The 22,130-nt window shown below is 48.4% G+C and overlaps 1 protein-coding gene across 1 annotated transcript in view; it reads right to left on the bottom strand.

Annotated features, from left to right (window-relative positions):
* Positions 1 to 3,575: 3,575 nt before the first annotated feature.
* The window catches only part of FHAD1 (forkhead associated phosphopeptide binding domain 1), a 42,024-nt gene continuing 23,469 nt past the window's right edge, over positions 3,576 to 22,130 (bottom strand). Inside the window, exons 14-29 of the mRNA XM_056865362.1 lie at positions 19,923 to 19,993; positions 19,719 to 19,841; positions 18,145 to 18,252; positions 16,854 to 16,943; positions 15,127 to 15,352; positions 14,187 to 14,233; positions 13,882 to 14,051; positions 12,773 to 12,879; positions 11,926 to 12,085; positions 11,222 to 11,354; positions 8,558 to 8,693; positions 6,742 to 6,863; positions 6,511 to 6,606; positions 5,929 to 6,149; positions 4,898 to 5,063; positions 3,576 to 3,688 (exon numbers count right to left, since the gene is read on the bottom strand). Of these exons, the coding sequence (XP_056721340.1) occupies positions 3,590 to 3,688; positions 4,898 to 5,063; positions 5,929 to 6,149; positions 6,511 to 6,606; positions 6,742 to 6,863; positions 8,558 to 8,693; positions 11,222 to 11,354; positions 11,926 to 12,085; positions 12,773 to 12,879; positions 13,882 to 14,051; positions 14,187 to 14,233; positions 15,127 to 15,352; positions 16,854 to 16,943; positions 18,145 to 18,252; positions 19,719 to 19,841; positions 19,923 to 19,993 (2,075 nt within the window). The 3' untranslated portion in view covers positions 3,576 to 3,589. The remainder of the gene's footprint in view (positions 3,689 to 4,897; positions 5,064 to 5,928; positions 6,150 to 6,510; positions 6,607 to 6,741; positions 6,864 to 8,557; positions 8,694 to 11,221; positions 11,355 to 11,925; positions 12,086 to 12,772; positions 12,880 to 13,881; positions 14,052 to 14,186; positions 14,234 to 15,126; positions 15,353 to 16,853; positions 16,944 to 18,144; positions 18,253 to 19,718; positions 19,842 to 19,922; positions 19,994 to 22,130) is intronic.

Genomic DNA, 22,130 nt, shown 5'->3' with positions numbered 1-22,130 from the left:
GGAAATACAGACACCGGCTCACAGTTATTTTGGGGTGCAATTAAGCAAGTGGGACACGAACCAATTACGGCAGAAGTCTGCAGGGAGGAACTGCAGCTTTTCAAGTCCCTATGGAACAGATGGGGACGCCAGTTGCAAAATGTTCTGAGAAAGCAGGCATGGGAGGTCACGCGTTATCCTGAAATAACCCTTTGGATGTCGCAGAGAGGGAGGGGCCGTGGTAAGTCTTGGAGGGAAGAGGTTCAAAGGCATGCAAACTAAGATGGCATAATCTGGGATAGCTCCTGACGCAAGAAACTCAGCCCATTAGTGTGTGAGAGGCCTGAAAATGCCAAACCTAAAATTCAGGAAGATCTGCAGAACTTTGGGGCTGGTGTCCAGGTTTTGAGGGGCCTTAGGCAGACAGGCAGCGTGGTGTAGTGGTTAAGGTGCTGGAAAACCCTTTATGGTAATATTGTATAATATTAATTTTGAATGCATATTCGGGGAGAAACTAGTTTAGGGTGCCATCTGCTTCAGTCAGTTTTTTTCTAGGGCCATTTATGCAGGGTCAGTTTTGATGCTCGCTCAAAGCTCTTTTTTCAAATGCAACCTTTAAAATGCCTATTCACGGTCCCGACGCAAAAGGAGAAATTCCACCACCACCCCACTCGCCTGCTCCTTCGTTCCTTCCATTAGCAACCTAACGCGGCTGTGATTTTGCTTGCTTCCTTGAGGGGATTCTTCGAGGCGGGGGCGGAGCAAACACAAAAAGTCGCGTTAAAGGGGCTCCTAAGAAATGCAAAGCAGATAGGTGCCGGCTTCGCAGTCACTTCCTGAATGACGGTTCAGCGTGAACTGGAACCTGCTGCTAATTACCAAGCATAAATGGCCTAGGATTTCAATGATGAATAGAAATGTAGATTTTATGCTTTTATAAATGTATCCTTTATATGATTTTATTGAAACGTTGTAAGCTGCTCTGAGCCTGGCTCTGGCCAGGAAAGGGTGGGGTATAAATAGAATAAAATAAAATAAATGTCATGGTCACAATGTAAACAAAAGAGCAAGAAGATACCACAACCGCTGCTAGCCACACACACTTTGAAAAAGCAGGGAATAGGAGTGCGGCTTTTGCCAACCACGGACTTAGTTACAAGATTAGCCTCCTTAGCTAGCTGGCTTTATTTTGTTGGCAGGGGATCCGCCAGTGTATTCGGATATTCTTTGCAAAGCAAGAGCAAATAAGGTCCCGCGTGCCAGGAAGCAATAGGAAAGATTATTTCGGATCACAAGAACAAGGAAAAGCCCCACAGGGTCAGACCGGAGGTCCATCAAATCCAAGGTCCTGTTTCCAACAATGGCTCACCAGGAGCTTGGGGAAGCCACACAAAAACAGGGCATGGAGGCAGCAGATATCCCTTAGGTGTTGCTCCATAGCGGAGGCTCCAGTTGGCCCCTATGTCTAATAGCTGTTGATAAACCCCTGGGAGCCAGCGTGGTGTAGTGGTTAAGAGCAGTGCTTTGGAGTGGTGGAGTCTGATCTGGAGAACCGGGTTTGATTCCCCACTCCTCCACATGAGTGACGGACGCTAATCTGGTGACTCAGGTTGGTTTCCCCGCTCCTCCACATGAAGCCAGCTGGGTGAGCTTGGGCTAGTCACAGCTCTCTCAACCCCACCTACCTCACAGGGTGTCTGTTGTGGGGAGGGGAAGGGAAGGTGAATGTAAGCCGGTTTGAGTCTCCCTTCAGTGGTAGAGAAAGTCGGCAAATAAAAACCAACTCATCTTCTTCATCAGTTTGTCCCATCTCTTTGTAAAATGGCATCCCCCCATCTTGTGGAAGAGAGTTCCATAAGACAGCAGTGGAAGTCTGCATCTGGGATAAGTCAGTTCTTTTGATAGCCCAAAATCTACCACCAGTTTCTTGGTGTCCTGACGTTATCTGAGAAGGAGAGGAAACACCCCTCTCTATCTACTTGCTTCTCATAATTTTATAGACTGAGATCATGACCCCGCCAGCTATCTATTTCTTCCTAAACGAACAAAGCCCCAAAATAAATGCTTTCGCCCCGGAGGGAAGTCACATCTTAGCTGGATGAGTCCTGGAACAGTCATCTTGTTATGTTCAGCGCGGAACCGTTGCCAAAAACGACAGCCTTGTGTTGATTTCTTCCCCTCTCCCCTTTAGCGGGCACACACACATTTGCGCATTTCGTAATGCACAAACACACCCTCCCACTCTGCTTCATTAGTTGATTTTGCCTTCGGTGGAGATGGAAAAACACATGATGCTACCGCACGGGTGGAAGCAGCTGATGCCAATACAAGCTCGAAGGCCTTTAAAATCATCAGGCGAGGAACGCTTAAGGGTAGCCATGCGAAGCAGTTCGTGAAAGCGACTCGCAATCTGTTTACATCAGCCTGCCTACTCCACGTTCCTGTACCAACTGTTAGCCTAGAAGAAACAAAACAACCCCCCCACTTTTGTACAGCTTCTGGAGAGAGTTCTTACTCACCCCAGGCGACTACACTAGCAGATGCCTACGAGCCCGATTTTCGAGACACGCTTATATGTTCTTGGGACGGAGGGTTAAAGAAGACAATTCTCTGGTTCTTTCGAGTTTTATGGTGATGGCTGCCAACTTGGAAGGCTTTAAGAGGGGAGGGGGCATGTTCGTGGAGGAGAGGGCTATCCATGGCTGCTAGTCATGATGCATACCTACTCTCTCCAGTATCAGAGGAGCATGCCTATTACATTAGGTGCTGTGGAACACAGGCAGGATAATGTTGCTGCAGCCGTCTTGTTTGTGGGCTTCCTAGAGGCACCCGGTTGGCCACTGTGTGAACAGACTGCTGGACTTGATGGACCTTGGTCTGATCCAGCATGGCCTTTCTTATGTTCTGGTCATGATGCATACCTATTCTCTCTAGTGTCAGAGGAGCATGCCCATTATATTAGGTGCTGGATAATGTTGCTGCAACCGTCTTGTTTGTGGGCTTCCTAGAAGCACCTGGTTGGCCACTGTGTGAACAGACTGCTGGACTTGATGGACCTTGGTCTGATCCAGCATGACCTTTCTTATGTTTTTATTGGCTAGCGCGCATGTGCATTTGGCTGGTGTAGATGACCGCTGTGAACAGAGACCACTAAAAAGCACTGCATTTGCACCAGTGCGAAAAGGCTCATCTGTGGTATTCAATCTGCAATATCCTATTCACACACGCCAATCGTTCACTGCCTGATAAGTGAATGCACGTGAGCAGAACAGCTTAGTGATTCTGAAAGAAGGTGGCACCTGATAAGAGACTTTTCTCTTGCTGTCCCCCCAAAAACCACAGCTATTTCTCTTGTTAAGCATGCTGAAGCTTTTATACATAATTTCATGTCAAATCTTCAATACATTTCTAGCCACCAAGATACAGTACATCAGGTAAGACCACCATATGTCAAATATATCGATATATATATATCTACATAGCGATAGATATTTATAAAACCCTGGTATGTTTTTTTATAAAACGCTGCATCATTGATCATATTTACAGAAATGGACAAGCATACAACCACACTGTTCTTACTCTAGAGGAGTCTGGGCAAGAGGGATGTCTACGCAGAGGCACTGTAGTGTGCTCTTTTCTTATAGGCTTCTGCTGGCCTCTCGGGCATCTTCTGATTTTCAGGGAACATTTTCTTTTTGACAGCTGCCTGCAAAATATGAAGGGGAAGAGGTGGATTTGAGGGTCTATATCGGGGATCCTCAAGCTTTTTGAGCCCGTGGGCACCTCTGGCATTGTGACACAGGGTGGTGGGCGCAGTCACAAAATGGCTTCCGTCGGAGGTGGAGCCAACCACAGAACGTCAGGGAGGGAGGTTATGCATAACTCTGATAGTAACTCTTCAACGTTTCAGGCAGAGGCTTTGTTTAACAAGATGCCTTTTTAAACATTTTTAAAATATTTTCTGGCATATGCACACAGCTTGCCTTCAGTCACTCAGTGAAGATTCTTGTGCTGTGGTGGAAGCTGCTACCAAAGCAACATTTTTAAAAAATATGCTCAGCTAATTGGATCTCTACTGGCCAATCATAAGCCTTCCTGGGCAAAAGTGCCACCTGGCCCCACCCACTTTCTAAAAACACTTGACAGGTGCCAGGAAAGAGGTTGGCGGCTGGCACCATGGTCTACATGTTAAATTGTGGATCTCCCTGCCCCAGGATGTGGTGATGGCTGCCAACTTGGAAGGCTTTAAGAGGGGATACTAGTCATGATGAATACCCATTCTCTCCAGGATCAGAGGAGCAGGCCTATTATATTAGATGCTGTGGAACACAGGCAGGACAATGCTGCTGCAGTTGTCTTGCTTTTGGGCTTCCTAGAGGCACCTGGTTGGCCACTGTGTGAACAGACTGCTGGACTTGATGGGCCTTGGTCTGATCTAGCAGGGCTTTTCTCATTTCCTTATGACCTTGCCCAATCTCCAAGGTTATCTTTTCAGCCCTCCATCTGCCTCTTCCCACTTTCCGAGCTAAACATTATGAAGCTGCCTTCTGTGGAGTCAGACCATCAGTCCAACTAGTTCATTATTTTCAACTTTGATAGGCACTGGTTTTCCAGGTCAAAATAAGCAGGTTCCCCATGACCACCTCAGGGACTGGAGCAGGGAAAATGGCTGGCGTTTCAGCGAGTCCAGGAAAATCCTGATTCCCCCACCCACATGGGAGCCGTCCAGGCTATGCTGTGGTATTTTCTGAAACATCGCAGCAAAGAACATTTGGGAAAGTTCAGAGAGATGCTGGGGAAATGTACCAGGATACCATGGGGAAGCGGGAAGAAAGATCTGCCTCCCGGTAGCATGGAACCTGGGGCAAACTATCCGTGTGGAAACAGTCTCTTGTCTGCTCAGTCCAGCTCTTACCTTATGCTGCTTAAGGACCCTGTTCAGCCTCTTCTCCTCGCTCAGCTGTAGTTTGGTCCTCTCTAGAGCTTCTTTAAGCAAAGCGTTCTCTTCGGTTTCTCGGTAGATCCTGTCGGCTAGCTTGGACATCTCAGCCTGACATGCTTGCAGAGACAGGGCATTCATCCTGGACAGTCCGAAATATATTTTGAGACTTCTTCAGATACAGCTAGAATGTGAGTCCATCTATCCTTTAGAGACGAGTGACTTAGACACACAACGGCAATGTAAATGTCAAAAGCAAGTGAATGACTTTAGCAGGCATGATTGGTTGTGATATGCACAGGGGCAGTATGTCACATGAGAAGACAAGGATTACTGGAAAAGACAATCATGCTAGGAAAAGTTGAAGGCAGCAGGAAAAGAGGAAGACCCAACAAGAGATGGATTGACTCTATAAAGGAAGCCACAGCCCTCAGTTTGCAAGACCTGAGCAAGGCTGTTAAAGATAGGACATTTTGGAGGACTTTGATTCACAGGGTCGCCATGAGTCTGAAGCGACTTGAGAGCACTTAACACATACAGTAGGCATGGAGAAATTAGCATTGGTAATGAGACAGGAATCCCAGATCTCTATTAAGTCCAGGAGAATGCATAGACTGGAGCTTCAATATTAGTTGTAATTCAGCAGACTCTCTCTAATCTCTCTTTGAAATCCCTTTGTAGATAAGGCCCAGTGTGACTGTGTCTGGTAGCTGCACTTCAGCACATGCTGGCCTTGCTAATGGAATGCTTCCCAAGTGGCCACCAGTAAGAAGAGTTGGTTATTATATGCCGACTTTCTCTACCACTTCCCCAGGAGTGGGGAAACCAACCAGGTTCACCAGATTAGTGTCCACTGCTCATGTGGAGGAGTGGGGAATTAAACCTGGTTCTCCAGATCAAAGTCCACTGCCCCAAACCACCACTCTTAACCACTACACCACACTGGCTCTCCTGGCGCTGGTGAAGATGCTCTCCGCCCTGATACCAGGCCCTGTTGGGGTTCGTACCTGAACTGCCCGGAGTCTTTCTCATACTCTTTCAGCAGCTCCTCCTTCCTTTCCAGGCGGTGCTTCAGCTTGCTGACCTTGTCGAAGAGCGCCTCCAGGTCCTTCCGCCTCTGCAGCCCAACCTTCTCCCGCTCGTCGTGGGGAAGGTGCTTGACCGTCTGCATGCCCCGCAGCTCCTTCACATCCATCAGGCCGGCCAGGTCTTGAATCAGGGTGAAGTACTGCGGACGGGAAAGTAGAGAGGGAAAAACTGTTCCGCCAGGAGGGCAAAGAGACCGAACCTGCGATATCTCCGAGGTATGCTGGTAACCAGAGAAAGTGGGAGTTTCTGCATGCAAAGCGTAGGCTCTGTCACTAGGGGCACCTTCACACATGCCAAATAATGCACTTTCAATCACTTTCAGTACATTGGTTCTTGTAGGTTATCCGGGCTGTGTGACCGTGGTCTTGGTATTTTCTTTCCTGACGTTTCGCCAGCAGCTGTGGCAGGCATCTTCAGAGAAGTAACACTGAAGGACACTGTATTTGGGGGGCAGTATATCCCTCCTCCCTCAAACGCTAATGTATTGGTCGTATTCATACCATGTTTTCACTGAGCTCTAAAGCATCCGCCATTTCCAGCTTTGCGGTCCTTTCGATTGCCAAATTGGGATCCGGGCTGCAAACGCTGTTCTGAAGCTGAAAATTAAAAGGACAGCCGGTTCAGAACACGTCAAGGTTGTGAGCTAAAGCCAAAAGGCTTTCAAGAACGGTTTTTTCCCATGACACTTTTTTTTTAAAGTACAGCAAAATGTCACACCGAGTTTGGTTTACCTTATTAGCATCCACACCTGTCACTAGTGACAGCTCATGTTCTTTCTCTGTTTTCTGATCCCTTTTCTCGGTTAGGTCTTTTTTTAGTATGACAAGCGGCTCCGGAGCTTTCTCTTTAAATCCTGGGAGAAAGAACAGAAAACCCTGTTTCAGGAGCTGCTGGGCCGCAGGCATTTAAAGTGGAAACTCACACAAGCCAGTATCACGAGCCAGTATTGGAGGGGTCGTGGCTCAGTGGTAGAGCATCTGCTTGGCATGCAGAAGGACCCAGGTTCAGTCCCCGGCATCTCCAGTTAAAGGGACTGGGCAGGCAGGTGATGTGAAAGACCCCTGCCTGAGACCCTGGAGAGCCATGAAGTGGGGTCATGGCTCAGTGGCAGAGCCTCTGCTTGGCATGCAGAAGGTCCCAGGTTCAGTCCCCGGCATCTCCAGTTAAAGGGACTAGGCAAGTAGGTGATGTGAAAGACCTCTACCTGAGACCCCGGAGAGCAGCTGCCGGTCTGAGTAGACAATACTGACTTTGATGGACCAAGGGTCTGATTCAGTATAAGGCAGCTTCATGTGTTTAGTATCATATGGGAGGGTAGGGGGGAAATAAACAAGGGACATTTTTGTGTAGTCAAACTAAGCTGACTTATTAGGAAAATGCTCCGGGACAGAACATTAAAGACAAGGGCTTTACTGTAATCCTAAATCCCAAAACAAAAAAAACCCCTCCAGATTAGTTAAAATACTTGCAATCTCTATAATCCTAAAGGAGTTCTGTTGTTGTAGTTGATTAAAGGTCAAATCAGATGAGACTGGAAGATTGATGGTTGTATCCAACGTGTTTTTAACTGGTAAACAGCATCAGCTGCAACCAAGGGGAAGGGAGAGTTTAACTCTGCCCCCCCACCCCCAGGACGCATCTCTTTCCTGACATTAAACACTCTTTGGAGCTGCTATTTCCCCACACACACGGACTGCCTTATGCGTCCCCATAAAAGGGCAAATAGCAACCTTTGATTGTGTGTGGGCAACTAGAAAAATGGCACAGCAGAAAGGGTTAAACCCCAACTTCTCTTGTGCCAGTGTGGTATAGCGGTAAGGAGCGATGGACTCTAATCCGGAGAACTGGGTTCGATTCCCCACTCCTCTACATGAAGCCTGCTGGGTGACCTTGGGCCAGTCACAGTTCTCTCAGAACTCTCCCAGCCCATGCGGAGGCAGGCAATTGCAAACCACCTCCGAACATCTCTTGCCTTGAAAACCCTATGGGGTCGCCATAAGTCAGCTGTGGCTTGATGGCACTTTATACACACACACGCACGTGCAACAGCCCCAATCCAAATCAGGGCTCCTATGGATTTTGGTATCATCATATACAATAAACACTCGTAACCCAAATCTTTCGGTAAAAGCGCATCACAAACTCACAGAGTCGTACTCCAAATTTTCAGCTCAAGGACTGGCATTGCACGTTTGAAGATGTTTTAATTTCATAGATTTTCTTAATCAAATTATGCGACATGATGGAATTTTTTTCTTAAGGTGCAATTAACCCCCCTCCCCAGTAAATTTATAGCAAACAATACTGAGGTGGGGGGAGGGGTCCAATTTATATTGGTGGAAGATCACAAAGGACTGCAGAAAGATTTCCTCCATCTGTGTGCTCTGAATCCAGCCATTTATATGTTCTACATCCCATCCTGTCAACAGTACCCTTTGAGATCAAGCTCTGCTCGGTTTTCTCATACCGGGGCCCAAAAGGTAAGAGAAGTGGAATGTAAGCGAGGAAGCAGAAAGAATGGGCAGGGTTGTGCCGGGCAGTGCTCACCCAAAGTCTGAGTCCTCTCGAGAACCTTGATTCTTTCCCGCAGCTCAGTCAGGGCGTCTTTTTGCCGCAAGATGGTCTCCTCGTGTCTGGAGCCTTTGCATTTCGCTCCCAGGTCAGCCAGGTTCAAGGCCAACACCTAGAAAACAGGCTCCAGATAATGACCCTCCCCGGTGTAGTGGTTAAGAGCGGTGGTTTGGAGCGGTGAAGTCTGATCTGGAGAACTGGGTTTGATTCCCCACTCCTCATGAGTGGCGGAGGCTAATCTGGTGAACTGGATTTGTTTCCCCACTCCTACACATGAAGCTGGCTGGATGACCTTGAGCTAGTCACAGCTCTCTCAGCCCCACCAACCTCACAGGGTGTCTGTCGTGGGGAAGGGAAGGTGATTGTAAGCCAGTTTGAGTCTCCCTTAAGTGGTAGAGAAAGTCAGAATATAAAAACCAACTCTTCCTCTTCTTTATTTACTTCAGTTATATCCCTTCTTTCTCCCCAGTGGGGACCCAAAGCGGCTTTCATCGTTCTCTCCTCTCCTCTGTTTTATCCTGACAACAACCCTGTGAGGTAGGAGAGGCCGAGAGTGCGCGAATGGCCCAAGGCCATCCAGCAAGATTTCCATGGCAGAGAGGGGATTAGAACTTGGGGTTTCCCAGACCCCAGTCTGACACTTTAACCACTACGCCACGCTGGCTCTCAGATGAAGGGGACCTCCCCCCTTTGGGTGAGCCAGTTCCACTGGGGTTCCCCTGTGCAGCGATTGGACAAGCTGCCCCATGAAAGGGAAGAAGACGACCCGAGAGGTGCCGAATCTGAAACTGGGGCTGTGCTCCCATGCATTAAAATGCCTCAACAATGTTCCGGCTCCTGGGTCCAAAGGGAGAAGTTGCAGAGGAATCTTAATGCGCCATTCCGGAGTGACAGAAGTAGGCAAGCTCACTTTCCGGTGCTGCCGCATTCCCATTCTTTGCCAAGCATTTTTTAATGAACTGGCTAAGCAAGTATTTTCTTCTGGTCTTGTGCTCTTTTTAAATCCATGGTAAAAAAAAAATCTGAACCTTTAAGAAAATCAACAAAGCAAGAACTTTCTACGGCTTTGTTTTTCCTTTTCAAAATCAGAAGTCCCCAAAGGGCAACCTCATCCCATACCGTGAATGAAGGCCGTGCGCCCACTGTGCTTGCGTGCACACGCATGTATGCTCATGCAAACACACACAAAGCAGACCGATTGACACACAATCATGCTTCAGTGTTTCCTGCGAGGTGAGAGGATGCTGAGCTTCAGCAGAGACTGGAAATCAAGGTAACTCTAGCAAGCAAGTGAAACCATAAACCACAGGGAAAGGGGGTTTGTGGACGGGTTTTTTTGGGAGAACACTTGTTAATTTTACTTGGGGATATACGCGGTCCCAATCCCATTTAAACTGTTGTTGCTCATCCAGAACAGCTCTGGAAAATTCATTTGTTGCTATCCTTTGCATCAATCTTTTTCTGTCCTTTGCACCACCAGCGTGGTGTAGTGGTTAAGAGCAGTGGTTTGGAGTGGTGGAGGCTGACCTGGAGACCGGGTTTGATTCCCCACTCCTCCGCATGAACGGCGGTGAACTGGATTTGTTTTCCCACTCCCGCACATGAAGTCAGCTGGGTGACCTTGGGCTAGTCACAGCTTTGTCAGCCCCACCTACCTCACAGGGTGTCTGTTGTGAGGAGGGGAAGGGAAGGTGATTGTAAGCCGGTTTGATTCTTCTTTAAGTGGTAGAGAAAGTCGGCATATAAAAACCAACTCTTCTTCTTCTAAACTTTGTTTGCAAAGGTCTCAAAGAATTATTTTTCTACCCCCCTCCAACCCCTTTGTAGACAAATTTGCAAAAGAAAATGGGAGCACCAGAGCATATCCTCCTTTTTTCTTGTCTTACATTTCCAACTCTAATGAGCAATTACAGCAACACTTAGCAGTTATAGTACTTCACGTTTGCAAAGCGCTATGAAAACATTTGCAAATTACCTACCACAACATGCTGGGGGGTTTGGTAGGCAAGCAAAATCATGGTCAATTTCATAGGGACCGAATTTGTATTGGTCTTTGCTGTTTTCTGTTATGAACCAATCAAGAAAGTTCAATCAAGCGATGCCTGATTCGAACTTCTGGGGTGCAGGGAGAGGGCGGAACCACAGCGGCATCTTGCAACAGACCAGGTACCCAACACGGTGCCCGTGGGCACCCGACACCTATCCCGGTGCCTGCCAATTGTTTTTTGAAAGTGGGCAGGGCCAGGTTGGGGCTTTTTGCCCAGCAAGGTTTCTGTTTGGCCACTGGAGATTTGATTGGCGATGGAGATTTTTGAAAACGTCAAAAATGACAGCTTTGTATGTGCTGGTCGTTTTGCAGGCTACGAATGAACGTTATGAAAATCCGAAGCTGGCTGAGTCCTTCCCCAACTTGACAGCGATTTTAGCACAACGGGGACCCTTCTGACGTTCTGGGTGTGGTTTTTGCAGCAATTGCGTTGTGAAGTCAAAACAAGATTTACGCTCAGGAGAACTGGCGGAAAACGCAGCAGCCTAATGCTTCTGCGCCCTCAGGAGCATCTCAGGAAAGGCGAATGCCACACCAGCGTGCAAAACGGCGTCCCAACCTGCTGGGTCCTGAGCTTCAAGTACCACACTTGCCTTTCTCGTAGAAGGGCCTTCCTCCAGCCGGGCGACGTTCGTCTGACTGCTCTTGTTCTGGAAGCTTTTCTCGAGCAGGCTCGCCTTCCTTTGCACTTCCGTCTTCAGCTCTCTCAGTTTTTCTCTAGAGTTCCTGCATCCCAAAAGGAGGAGATGTTTCGAGGAGAAGAGTCGAGGCAGGGGGGAGGGAGACCGGCCATTTTTAAAGCTACGTTTTCCCACAAAGGATCACTACAGAGGCTCAACGGAGAAAGGGCTGAGTTTGTGAAATGTTCCCTGGGCTCTTGAGCGAGCCATTCTAGGTACTTCGGAAACTCCCCAGCCCTTTGGGGCTTGATTCCTGCCTCCCCGCATGAACACATGAAGCTGCCTTCTACTGAATCAGACCCTCGGTCCATCTAAGTCAGTATTGTCTACTCAGACCGGCAGCGGCTCTCCAGGGTCTCAGGCAGAGGGTCTTTCACATCGCCTAGTCCCTTTAGCTGGAGATGCCGGGGATTGAACCTGGGACCTTCTGCATGCCAAGCAGATGCTCTACCACTGAGCCCCAGCCCCTCTCCATGGCTCTCTAGGGTCTCAGGCAGAGAGGTCTTTCACATCACCTACTTGCCTGGTCCCTTTAACTGGAGATGCCGGGGATTGAACCTGGGACCTTCTGCATACTGAGCCACAGCCTCCCCCTTTTACACCAAGGCAGCTCCCACCTTAATTCTTCATTTGCGGTTTTAAGGTCTGCATCCTTCCGGTCCACCAGCCTGGACATCTTGTACAGTTTCTCTCGGAGCTGGTTAAGTTCTTGTGTTTGGCTGAGGACGAGGCTACGCTTCTGCTCCAGTTCCAGCTTTTGCTTTTCACTCAGTTCTCCTACAAGCACACAGGTGTTCACGAGTTAGCGTGAATGCACATACTATCTGTGTACAGCGTGCGCTTGGTTCTTTATACGTGTGTCGAGTAACTCTCATGTTACGTTCAAGACATGTACAGCTGAAGGTGTGACTAAAACCCCACTATTACCCAAGTCCTGGTCCCCAGTTTCATTTGTTAAGTAAAAGCACAGTGGTTCTTTCTCACAAACAGATGCATACGCATACACGCAGGATGTACAGGCGAACCGGGCTAGGGCAAGGGAGAGTCGGACGTGGTTTTTTGGTTGAATTAGTACTACAGCCTGCCAGGCAAACTTGACAGCATGGGGAAGGTGCATGTTGCCAACCATGTTGAGGTTTCCACATGCCCCAGAAAAGGGAAAAGTAGAGCTGCTTGATTCTGACGAACCCTGGAAGTCAGGAGGCTGCTTTACAAATCCGCAACTCCCACTTTTCAGGACGATTGCTAGAAGCCCGGCAGTTGTTTGTTATTCAGGCTAGTTTTTAAAGACTAGAGTTCAACCATTGGTTGTGGTGCTTACAATCGGTTGTGTTCTCAAGCAGAATGTTAATGGGATACATGTCATTATTGTTGTTCTATTCTTAACTGCTCTCTATTCTCTAAGTTTTAGTGGAAGGGAGGGAATAAAAGATGCATTTGTTAACACCCTGCCATTTCACAAACCAATCACGTCGGACATCCTGGCTTTGGCTTCCGAGAGCTCCTTCTTTAATTCCAAGATTACAGCGTGTTGAGATAGGATTTCGTGCCTTGCAGATACTAATTTTTCCCTGGAGTTCACAGGAGGGGAAAAAAATAAACAAAAGAAAACACACAAAAGCATTACAAAATCCAATTTAAGTAATGTATCTTGATAAGGTCAGCTCCATATAATACATTATTTTACAAACCTAAAACCCCTTAAACCCAACTACGACAAGTAAGGTTTATGACCATTCTCTGGTTCTCCTCAAGGTTGGGGTGAATTTGTACTACAAATGTCCGGGGGGTAGAGTTCATCATAATGGGGTGGGTAGAATCATAGAATTGGAAGGGACCACCAGGGTCATCTAGTCCAACTCCTTGCATAATGCAGGAAATTCACAACGACCTCCCCCACCACACCCCCAGTGATCCCTACTCCATGCACAGAAGATGGCAAAAAACCCTCCAGGATCCCTGGCCGATCTGGCCTGGAGGAAAGTTGCTTCCTGACCCCCAAGTGGTGATCAGCATTTCCCTGGGCATGTAACATGCATTCAATACAGAGGCTCACCGTGCCTGTGAACATGTCTCGAGCTCTCTTGTTGATGTATGCATGACTGTAGCATACCGGGGAACCGAATGCTGATATACTAAAGCCATATTTCCCAAAGGCAGGACACACCTGCAACTGCCATGTCTTGCAGATGTGATCTCCTCCAGTCTCAGGCAAAGGGGACCTTTGTTCCCAGACAGGGGGGAAGTAAGGTGGTGGCAGCAATGGTAGTGGAGCTGCCTGCTATGGGACGGCATGACTGCAGCCCATCAGCATTTACTTAGTTGGTTGCACTACAAGTGCGCATGGGTTAAACGGAGAGCTCAAAGTGCATCCACAGTACTGCAGGCCTCTTTCTGACAGATGCATCCTTAGTATGCATTCAGCTTGTATTGCCAAGATGACCGACTAGTCAGACACACCTCCAAATATTTATTCTTAGTATAGCTATTCAGACTTTTTGCAAGATTCCAGCTTCTGCTTATAGCAATTGATCAAAGCCCGTTGGAAACAAACGAAATACTCATCTGCTTACATCATAAAAAAATAGTCCCCTTTGCTGCAAAAGACCTCCTGTGTTCGGGATGGCATAGAAACCTCTTGTGAAACGGGCGGCATAGAAACCTCTTGTGAAACGGGCGGCATAGAAACCTCTTGTGAAACGGGCGGCATAGAAACCTCTCGTGAAACGGACGGCATAGAAACCTCTCGTGAAACGGACGGCATAGAAACCTCTCGTGAAACCGGCGGCATAGAAACCTCTCGTGAAACCGGCGGCATAGAAACCTCTTGTGAAACGGAAGGCATAGAAACCCCTCGTGAAACCGACGGCATAGAAACCTCTTGTGAAACCGATGGCTTAGACTTGCTAGATTCCCTCTGCATTTCTGAAGAAAAAGCCAAGAACACACACAAAAAACCCAAACATAGTCACCGCTGAGACTCAAATGTTCGACGAAATTTCAGCTTTTATGTCTAGGCAAGCGGGTCTGAGTTCCGAACAAGGTTCTGGAGAGAGCTCCGTAAATGACATCCTTAGCAGCAAAACCTCTTTACAGAACCCAGAACAGCAAAGCACTGGCAGCCTGTGTCCGGAGTCAAATAGGTGCCAAGTTTTTATCAGAGTTAAAGTGAGCTGCATCTGACGATTACTGAAATGGAAAAGCAATATGTGCCAGCAGGAGAGCCTCTACGATCTGTCATCACCCTCAATACAGACTCCAGCTAGGCCCCTGCTACTTTCACTCATGTGATTTTCCATTCAGTTCAACGTTTCTTGGAAGTACTGATACAAAATTAAATGCAAAGATAATTAAAACCCTCCCCTCTCCACAACAGACACCCTGTGAAGTAGGTAGGGCTGAGGGAGCTCTAAGAGAGCGGTGACTAGCCCAAGGCCACCCAGCAGGCTTCATGTGGAGGAGTGAGGAAACCAACCTGGTTCACCAGATCAGAGTCCACTGCTCCAAACCACCGCTCTTAACCGCCACCCTGGCTATGATCCAGGGCACCATCCGTGGTAGAATTAAGAAGAGCCCACCATTCGTGCCTGACTGTTACAAAGGACCCCAGGCGAGGACCCCGGGCCAAACCTGTGGCCTCCGTACCGTGTCAACCTTTGAGGTTGTGAAAGCGGTGGTGGCGAATCTGCCACACAAAAGTGTCTTCATGTGCAGCTGGGGAACAAATAAGCACCTTATGCATGAAAATCAGCCCCACATGCAACACAGTTTGCTGAGAAGAACAGACAAAAGCAGCTTTCTTTGCCTTGGCTACCAACCTTCTATTTGCTGCCGAAGTGTGAGGTTTTCCTCCTTCACCTTCTTCAGGTACTGGGCAGCCTCTGACAGCCTTGCCTCCATAGCTACTATCGTCCGCGAGTGTTGCTTGATCTGCTCTTTATATTCTGCAAATTCCTCCTGATGCTTTTGTTTCTGTATTTCTTTTTCGTTCTCAATGCTTTTCAGACGTTTTTCCCAGATGGTCAACTTTTCTTCTGCCACCAGCTGGAGAAAAAAACAACTTGAAAGTTGTAGAAAAGGCCTGCTCTACAGGTGGCTGACTGTCTACCAAATCCACAGGGAGCTGGGGAAGGAAATCCAGCAGGCAGAGCTGCAACCCAGAAGCGGAGCCTTTGATTTGCTTACATGAAGTGCTTGGGCCAACCATCTTTAGGCTAAACACACCCATACACACCTACCCATGAGTCTGGGCAACCAGATTCTGTTCCTAGAATCAGTGTTCACAGAATCACATTTTTAAAACATGAAAGTGGGCTGTCAAGTCACAGCCAACTTGTGGCAAACTCCTCAAGTTCCACCTCGTGAGATTTCTGAGGGAAGGGATGAGCAGAGGTGGTCTGCCAATACCTTCTGCTGCTTAAGCAACCTGTCTTCCCTGGTGGTCTCCCATCTAAGTACAGACTGTGGTCAACTCTGGCTTAGCTTCCAAGCTCCTTCGAGATCAGGCTAGTCTGGGCACACAAACTCTGCCATTCAGATTTTAAATCTGCCATTCAGGTTTAAAAGGGGACCCTAAAAGACTCCAGAGACACAGCTGGCGTTACACCATCCTTCGGGGTTTATACCCAAAGGTAGTATTTCTTCACACAATGCATTTGGCCAGGGAGGGCGGGTTAGAAATCAGAAATCACAAAATAACAAATTGTGGAACTCCCTGCCCCAGGATATGGTGATGGCTGCCAATTTGGAAGGCTTGAAGAAGGGTGTGAACATGTTCATGGAGGAGAGGGCTATTCATGGCTACTAGTCAAGATGGATACTAGTCATGATGCATGCCTATTCTCTCTAGGATCAGAGGAGCATGCCTATTCTATTAGGTGCTGTGGAACACAGGCAGGACAGTGCTGCTGCAGCTGTCTTGTTTGGGGGCTTCCTAGAGGCACCTGGTTGGCCACTGTGTGAACAGACTGCTGGACTTGATGGGCCTTGGTCTGACCCGGCAGGGCTTTTCGTATGTTCTTATGTACACAGGCTAACAGATGCCACAAAAAGGTGGTCATAAGAAGACCTAGAAGGCATACTTGAGGAACCACTGGGCATGCGTTCAAGCAGCTCACTTCCTATTGCCCTTTAAGGATTCATTTGTCCAAAAAGCACACCTGGCAGAAACACCAAACAAAGGCCAATTGAGCTGTTGAGAGCATTCGGAGGTTCTGGCATGATGGGAAATTCACTCGCTCCCTGTTCGCCAAACAATAAGGCTAAAACATACCCCCCTCAAAAGGTACCTGGAGCTGAAACCAGGGGACACTTCTGAATTGTGGTTTAGGTCAGTGATCAGAGTTAAGGGCTGCTTGGAGAAGGGGGAAGGCGTGGACTGAAGCCCTAACCCCCCTCCCTCCAGTGGCATCTGCCACTCAAGCAGCTGCTGCTCCATCCACACCGAGCTGGCCGATATCATCCCTCACGGGGCCAGATTTGGCCCACGGCACGTAGCTGCTGACCTACAAACCAGGATTTCCTTTCTGCCCTGGGAAGCGATTACCTTTCTCCTCTTCGTCTCTTCTAGGCTTTCCAGAGTGTCTCTTAGCTTCACATTTAAAGCCTCCTCCAATTCAGTTTTCTGTTTTGTGACCTGCAACAGAAGAGGGACACTGCAGAGCAAAGTGCGGCTTATTGACCATCTGAGAGCGAAGTTAGGGAGACTGCAGTTCAATGAGCTAAACAATTATTTTCAGGGCATTAAAGTACGAGGAACAGTCAGGATTAAAGAGGAAAACAAACGGAACGCACTCCTCTTTTGTGCCTAGCTTAGTTATCTTACATTGGGTTGTCCATTTATACAGGACACCTATCAGGTTCTTGGCGCTCCAAGACACTGAGCTAGGCGATGCTTGGCGTAAGTTAACATACATGCTGGTGTCAGTGTGTGAGGAACTGAGCCCGTTTTCATTCAAGAGGAAAAAGAGGAGTTGGGTTTTAGACCCTGCTTTTCTCTACCTTAAGGAGACTTAAAGCGGCTTATAATCACATTCCCTCCCCGCCTGCCCCCCCACAACAGGGACCTTGTGAGTCAGATGGGGATGAGAGAGTCCCAAAAGAACTGTGACAGGCCCAAGGCTGCCCAGCAGGCTTCTATGAGGAGGAGCGGGGAATCGAACCCAATTCTCCAGGTTAGAGTCTGCTGCCCTTAACCGCTACACCACAAGAGATAAGCTTCCAGCTTCCACATGCTATGAAAAACCTATGGCAGAAGGGGACTAACTGGGACTCCTCCATATCCTGGCACCTTTTCAGTTGTGAACCATATGGAAACCTCGCCTTGAGATTTTTGCTAGCTGAAGCCCAGCAGCTCTATGGTTGTGATCTCTTATTACCCTCTCTGCACTCACTTTGGACAGCCTTTTTAGCTCCGAGGCTTGCTCAGCCCTCTGACTCTACGCGCTGAATGCCTCCCGAGCCACTTCACATACTGCCCAAGGTCCAAACACCACACAAACATGGCTTCGGTCCAGACAGCCCAATGCGGTCGTGAGCCAGTGGAGTGTTGGGCATCTTGAAAGGCAAAATATCGCCACATTTATTCAGGGAGATTTTTAACGAATCATAGATTTGGAAGGGACCACCAGGGTCATCTAGTCCAACCCCCTGCACAACGCAGGAAATTCACAACTGCCTCCCCCCACCCACCCAGTGACCCCCTACTCCATGTCCAGAAGATGGGGGGAAAACCCTCCAGGATCCCTGGCCGATCTGGCCTGGAGGAAAATAGCTTCCTGACCCCGAATGACAATGATGCAAAGACGTAAGCCAACTTCCCTTGGACTTCTACAAACCTCAGCCAGCCGTTCCATCTGCGTTTCCAAATCTTGGACTTTCTTCTTTTCCTTCTCTATAATTTTGTTCAATTTTTCTTTCTCCAGTGCAGCCGTCTCCTCCAGAATCTGGGAAAGAGTTTTAATTAATGATGTATTAATTTCATCCGTCAACATTTTCTTAGACAAAACAAGAGTCAAAGTAGCCCAACGACAGATTGACGAATGAAAGTGAGGATTCCGGGGTGTCGACTTGTTAGCTATGCAAGAGCCCAACATTAAGAAAACATCACGATACTGAAAAGGTAGTGTGAACGGATTGCGGATCACATGAAGAAGAAGAAGAGTTGGTTTTTATATGCCGACTTTCTCTACCACTTAAGGGAGACTCAAACCGGCTTACAATCACCTTCCCTTCCCCCACCCCCCACAACAGACACCCTGTGAGGTAGGTGGGGCTGAGAGAGCTCTAAGAGAAGTGTGACTAGCCCAAGGTCACCCAGATGGCTTTGTGTGTAGGAGTGGGGAAACAAATCCAGTTCACCAGATTAGCCACTGCCGCTCATGTGGAGGAGAGGGGAATCAAACTCGGTTCTCCAGATCGTACTCCACTGCTCAAAACCACCGCTCTTAACCACTCGAAGGAGAGATGGGAGTATCAAGACACATGTTTCCAAAGGGGGGCAGAGCGCAACCCTTTAAGCCCATTTCCTTACTGAAACTAGGACTGGATCCACATGCTGATGGACACTGAGCTATTGTAATCAAGGTTTTTTATGCGGGCTATTTCCCTCGCTGTCACCCCTCTGATGACTTCGGGGCTTCGTGTTGATTATGTATACCGCTTCCGACCATCAGAGGTTGCCTCGCTCTCCCCCTGTGTTTCTAGGGACCAGTTTTATCTAGAATTTGAAAACATGGGGAAAGGCGGGGGGGAGCGAGGCGACCTCTGACTGTCGGAAACGGCAGGCATGATCAACACAAAGACCTGAAGTCTTTGGAGGGGTGACAGCGAGGGAAACAGCCACACATAAAAGACCATTCTCCTCTTGGATTTTCCTGTCTGGATAGGAACATCTGGGCCATAAATGATTTCAAGAGCAGTCTCTGTAACAACACGTGCGGATCCCGCCTAAGCGCAAGCAACGAGAAAACACAGTCGCGCTTACCTGTAACTGTACTTCATCGAGTGGTTTTCTATCGTATACCTGTTTATTTCCCTCCCCTCCCTTTGCTGTTCCCCTTGCCACAACATTTTAGAGGGACTACACGATTGCCCGAGTCTCTGTGTTTCTGGAACAGCACAAACAAGCACTCGGAAAAGAAAACCACATCATTCCGGCAGCGCAAGAACTGGACCTCTGCTTTCCTTTACTTAAGGACAGGCATCTCTTCCAGCTTCCTTTACTTAAGGACAGGCATCTCTTCCGAAAGATCCTCATTTCTACAACCTTTCTAGCAATTGCTATATGTGCTTGATCCGCCGGGATCTACACCGAGTCTTCTGCAGAGCTTGCACGGAAGACACATGCTACAAAAGACAGTGTTGCTAGGGTTCACGAGACGCAAACTGACCCCCCCGCCCCACCCAGTACCTTCACTCTGTCCAGAAACATTTGCTCTCTGTCCTGAAACTCCTTCTCGAGCGTTGCTCTCGTTTCGTTCATCTTCTTCCTCAGCAGAGAATGCTGGGACTCTTCTGCCAACCTGAGCTGGGTCTGTGATAAAAGAGTCGCATAATCAGAGCGACAGTCAAGCCACCTTAGGAACGCTGGCTGGGGGAAAGGCTACTTTCTCACCTGTAATGTCTGGAGCTTGCCTGTGGTGTTCAAGTGGTTGTCCAACAGCTTCTTCATGTAGGAGGCCATTCCTTACAACGAGGAGGAGGAGAAGAGTTGTTTTTTATATGCCAACATTCTCTACCACTTAAGGGAGAATCAAACTGGCTTACAATCACCTTCCCTTTCTCTCCCCACAACAAGCACCCTGTGAGGTAGGTGGGACTGAGAGAGCTCTAAGAGAGCTGTGACTAGCCTGAGGTCACCGAGCTGGCTTCGTGTGTAGGAGTGGGGAAACAAATCCAGTCCACCAGATTAGCCTCCCCCGCTCATGCGGAGGAGTGGGAAATCAAACCCAGTTCTCCAGATCAGACTCCACCGCTCCAAACCACTGCACCATGCTGGTGAACAATGCTCTAACTGAGAGAAAAGCGGGATATAAAGAAATGAACTCAGGCATGCTTCTCTGCAGGGTTGTTGCGAGGATGGAATGGAGGAGTGGAGAGCTGTTTAGAGGAAAGGCAAGATAACGCATGAAAGACCCTGAAGTTCAATCGCCTTTTTCCTGCCCTCCTCCACTTCCTGGGAACTTATGAGGGTGCATACAGGCAATGTAGAAGTAATAGCCACATTCTGGACACATGTCCTACCCCTGCATCAAATCGTGGGGAAACCCGGGGTTCCAGTTTGCACTTTGGCAAGGCACCATCGATAGGTCCTTGTGCCAACCAGGCAGCCATGCCCCTGTCCATTTTGGGGCACAGCTATGCCCACTGAACACATGGTCTGGAGCCACAGCCCCAACCATGAAGCCACCTGCCCCTCTTCACGGAGTACAGTTTTATGTCACAACCCTCAGCCAATAGCTTCGGTTGAGCTTCCTAATCTTGGATCTTTCTCTTTTCTTCCTCTACGACTTCAATGAATTTTTTCCCACTTTCTGCAGGGCAGTTGACATCTTAACATGAGGCACGGGGGGCGGGGGGGGGGGCTATATTCAAGGTGTGGAAGGAAGCGGGGCGGGGGGAGAGCCTCTCTTCCCACTACTGGTTCGCTGGCTGGCCGCTTGCCTCGGCAGTAGCAAAATGATGTGCAGTTGGAGAGCAGGAAGGAAAGGAGTTCTTTTCTGGATTTGATCTACCAGCTGGGCCAAAGTCCAAGTAAAGGTTGGAGCTCTCACCTTTGTACTTCTAAATTGAGGGTTATAAAATGTCTGTATTTCTGAATGCAGGAAATACATTTAAGCAGCATTTCTATTCGAAGAAGAAGAGTTGGTTTTTATATGCCGACTTTCTCTACCACTTAAGGGAGACTCAAACCGGCTTACAATCTCCTTCCCTTTCCCTCCCCACAACAGACACCCTGTGAGGTAGGTGAGGCTGAGAGAGCTCTAAGAGAGCTGTGACTAGCCCAAGGCCACCCAGCTGGCTTTGTGTGGAGGAGTGGGGAATCAAATCCAGTTCACCAGATTAGCCTCTGCCGCTCATGCGGAGGAGTGGGGAATCAAACCCGGTTCTCCAGATCAGACTCCACCGCTCCAAACCACCACTCGTAACCACTACACCATAGCGGTATCTTGGCAGCATCTCTCTGAGGGGCTGTGGCTCAGTGGTAGAGCCTCTGCTTGGCATGCAGAAGGTTCCAGGTTCAATCCCCGGCATCTCCAGTTAAAGGGACTAGGCGAGTAGGTGATGTGAAAGACCTCTGCCTGAGACCCTGGAGAGCCGCTGCCGGTCTGAGTAGACAATACTGACTCTGATGGACCCAGGGTCTGATTCAGTATAAGGTAGCTTCATGTGTAATTCATGTGTGTAACAACTGCTCCAAGGGGCGGTCAATCAGCGCTATACAAAGCCGGCTTCCCATGGATAACAGGAAGAACTGGCTGCTCCAGAGCTTGGCGAGGCCTGAATTCAAATCCCCCACTCAGCCATGAAGCTGTTTTGCGGACCTTGGCCTGATCACTCTGCCTCGGCCTAACCTACCCTCACAGGGATGTTGTGTAGATAATCACCCTTTTGTTACCATTCCTACTAGGCCAGAAAAAGATTGTACTTATGTTGGATCTACTCCAGCGACTCCGATCAAGGAAAATGTCGCCAGTAGGGTGGCTTTGGTTTATTTTTTTGAAAAAATGTGGGTGCCTTTGTCAAAATCACACCTTCACCTTCTCTGAAACTTGCTTTTCTTTTCTCTGTCAAAAGTAATTCTACCACATTTATTGTGAGG

Source organism: Euleptes europaea, chromosome 19, assembly GCF_029931775.1.
Source record: "Euleptes europaea isolate rEulEur1 chromosome 19, rEulEur1.hap1, whole genome shotgun sequence".
Classification (NCBI taxonomy): Eukaryota; Metazoa; Chordata; class Lepidosauria; order Squamata; family Sphaerodactylidae; genus Euleptes; species Euleptes europaea.
The sequence above is the reverse complement of the archived record's forward strand: the minus strand, read 5'-3'. Positions and strand labels throughout refer to the sequence as shown.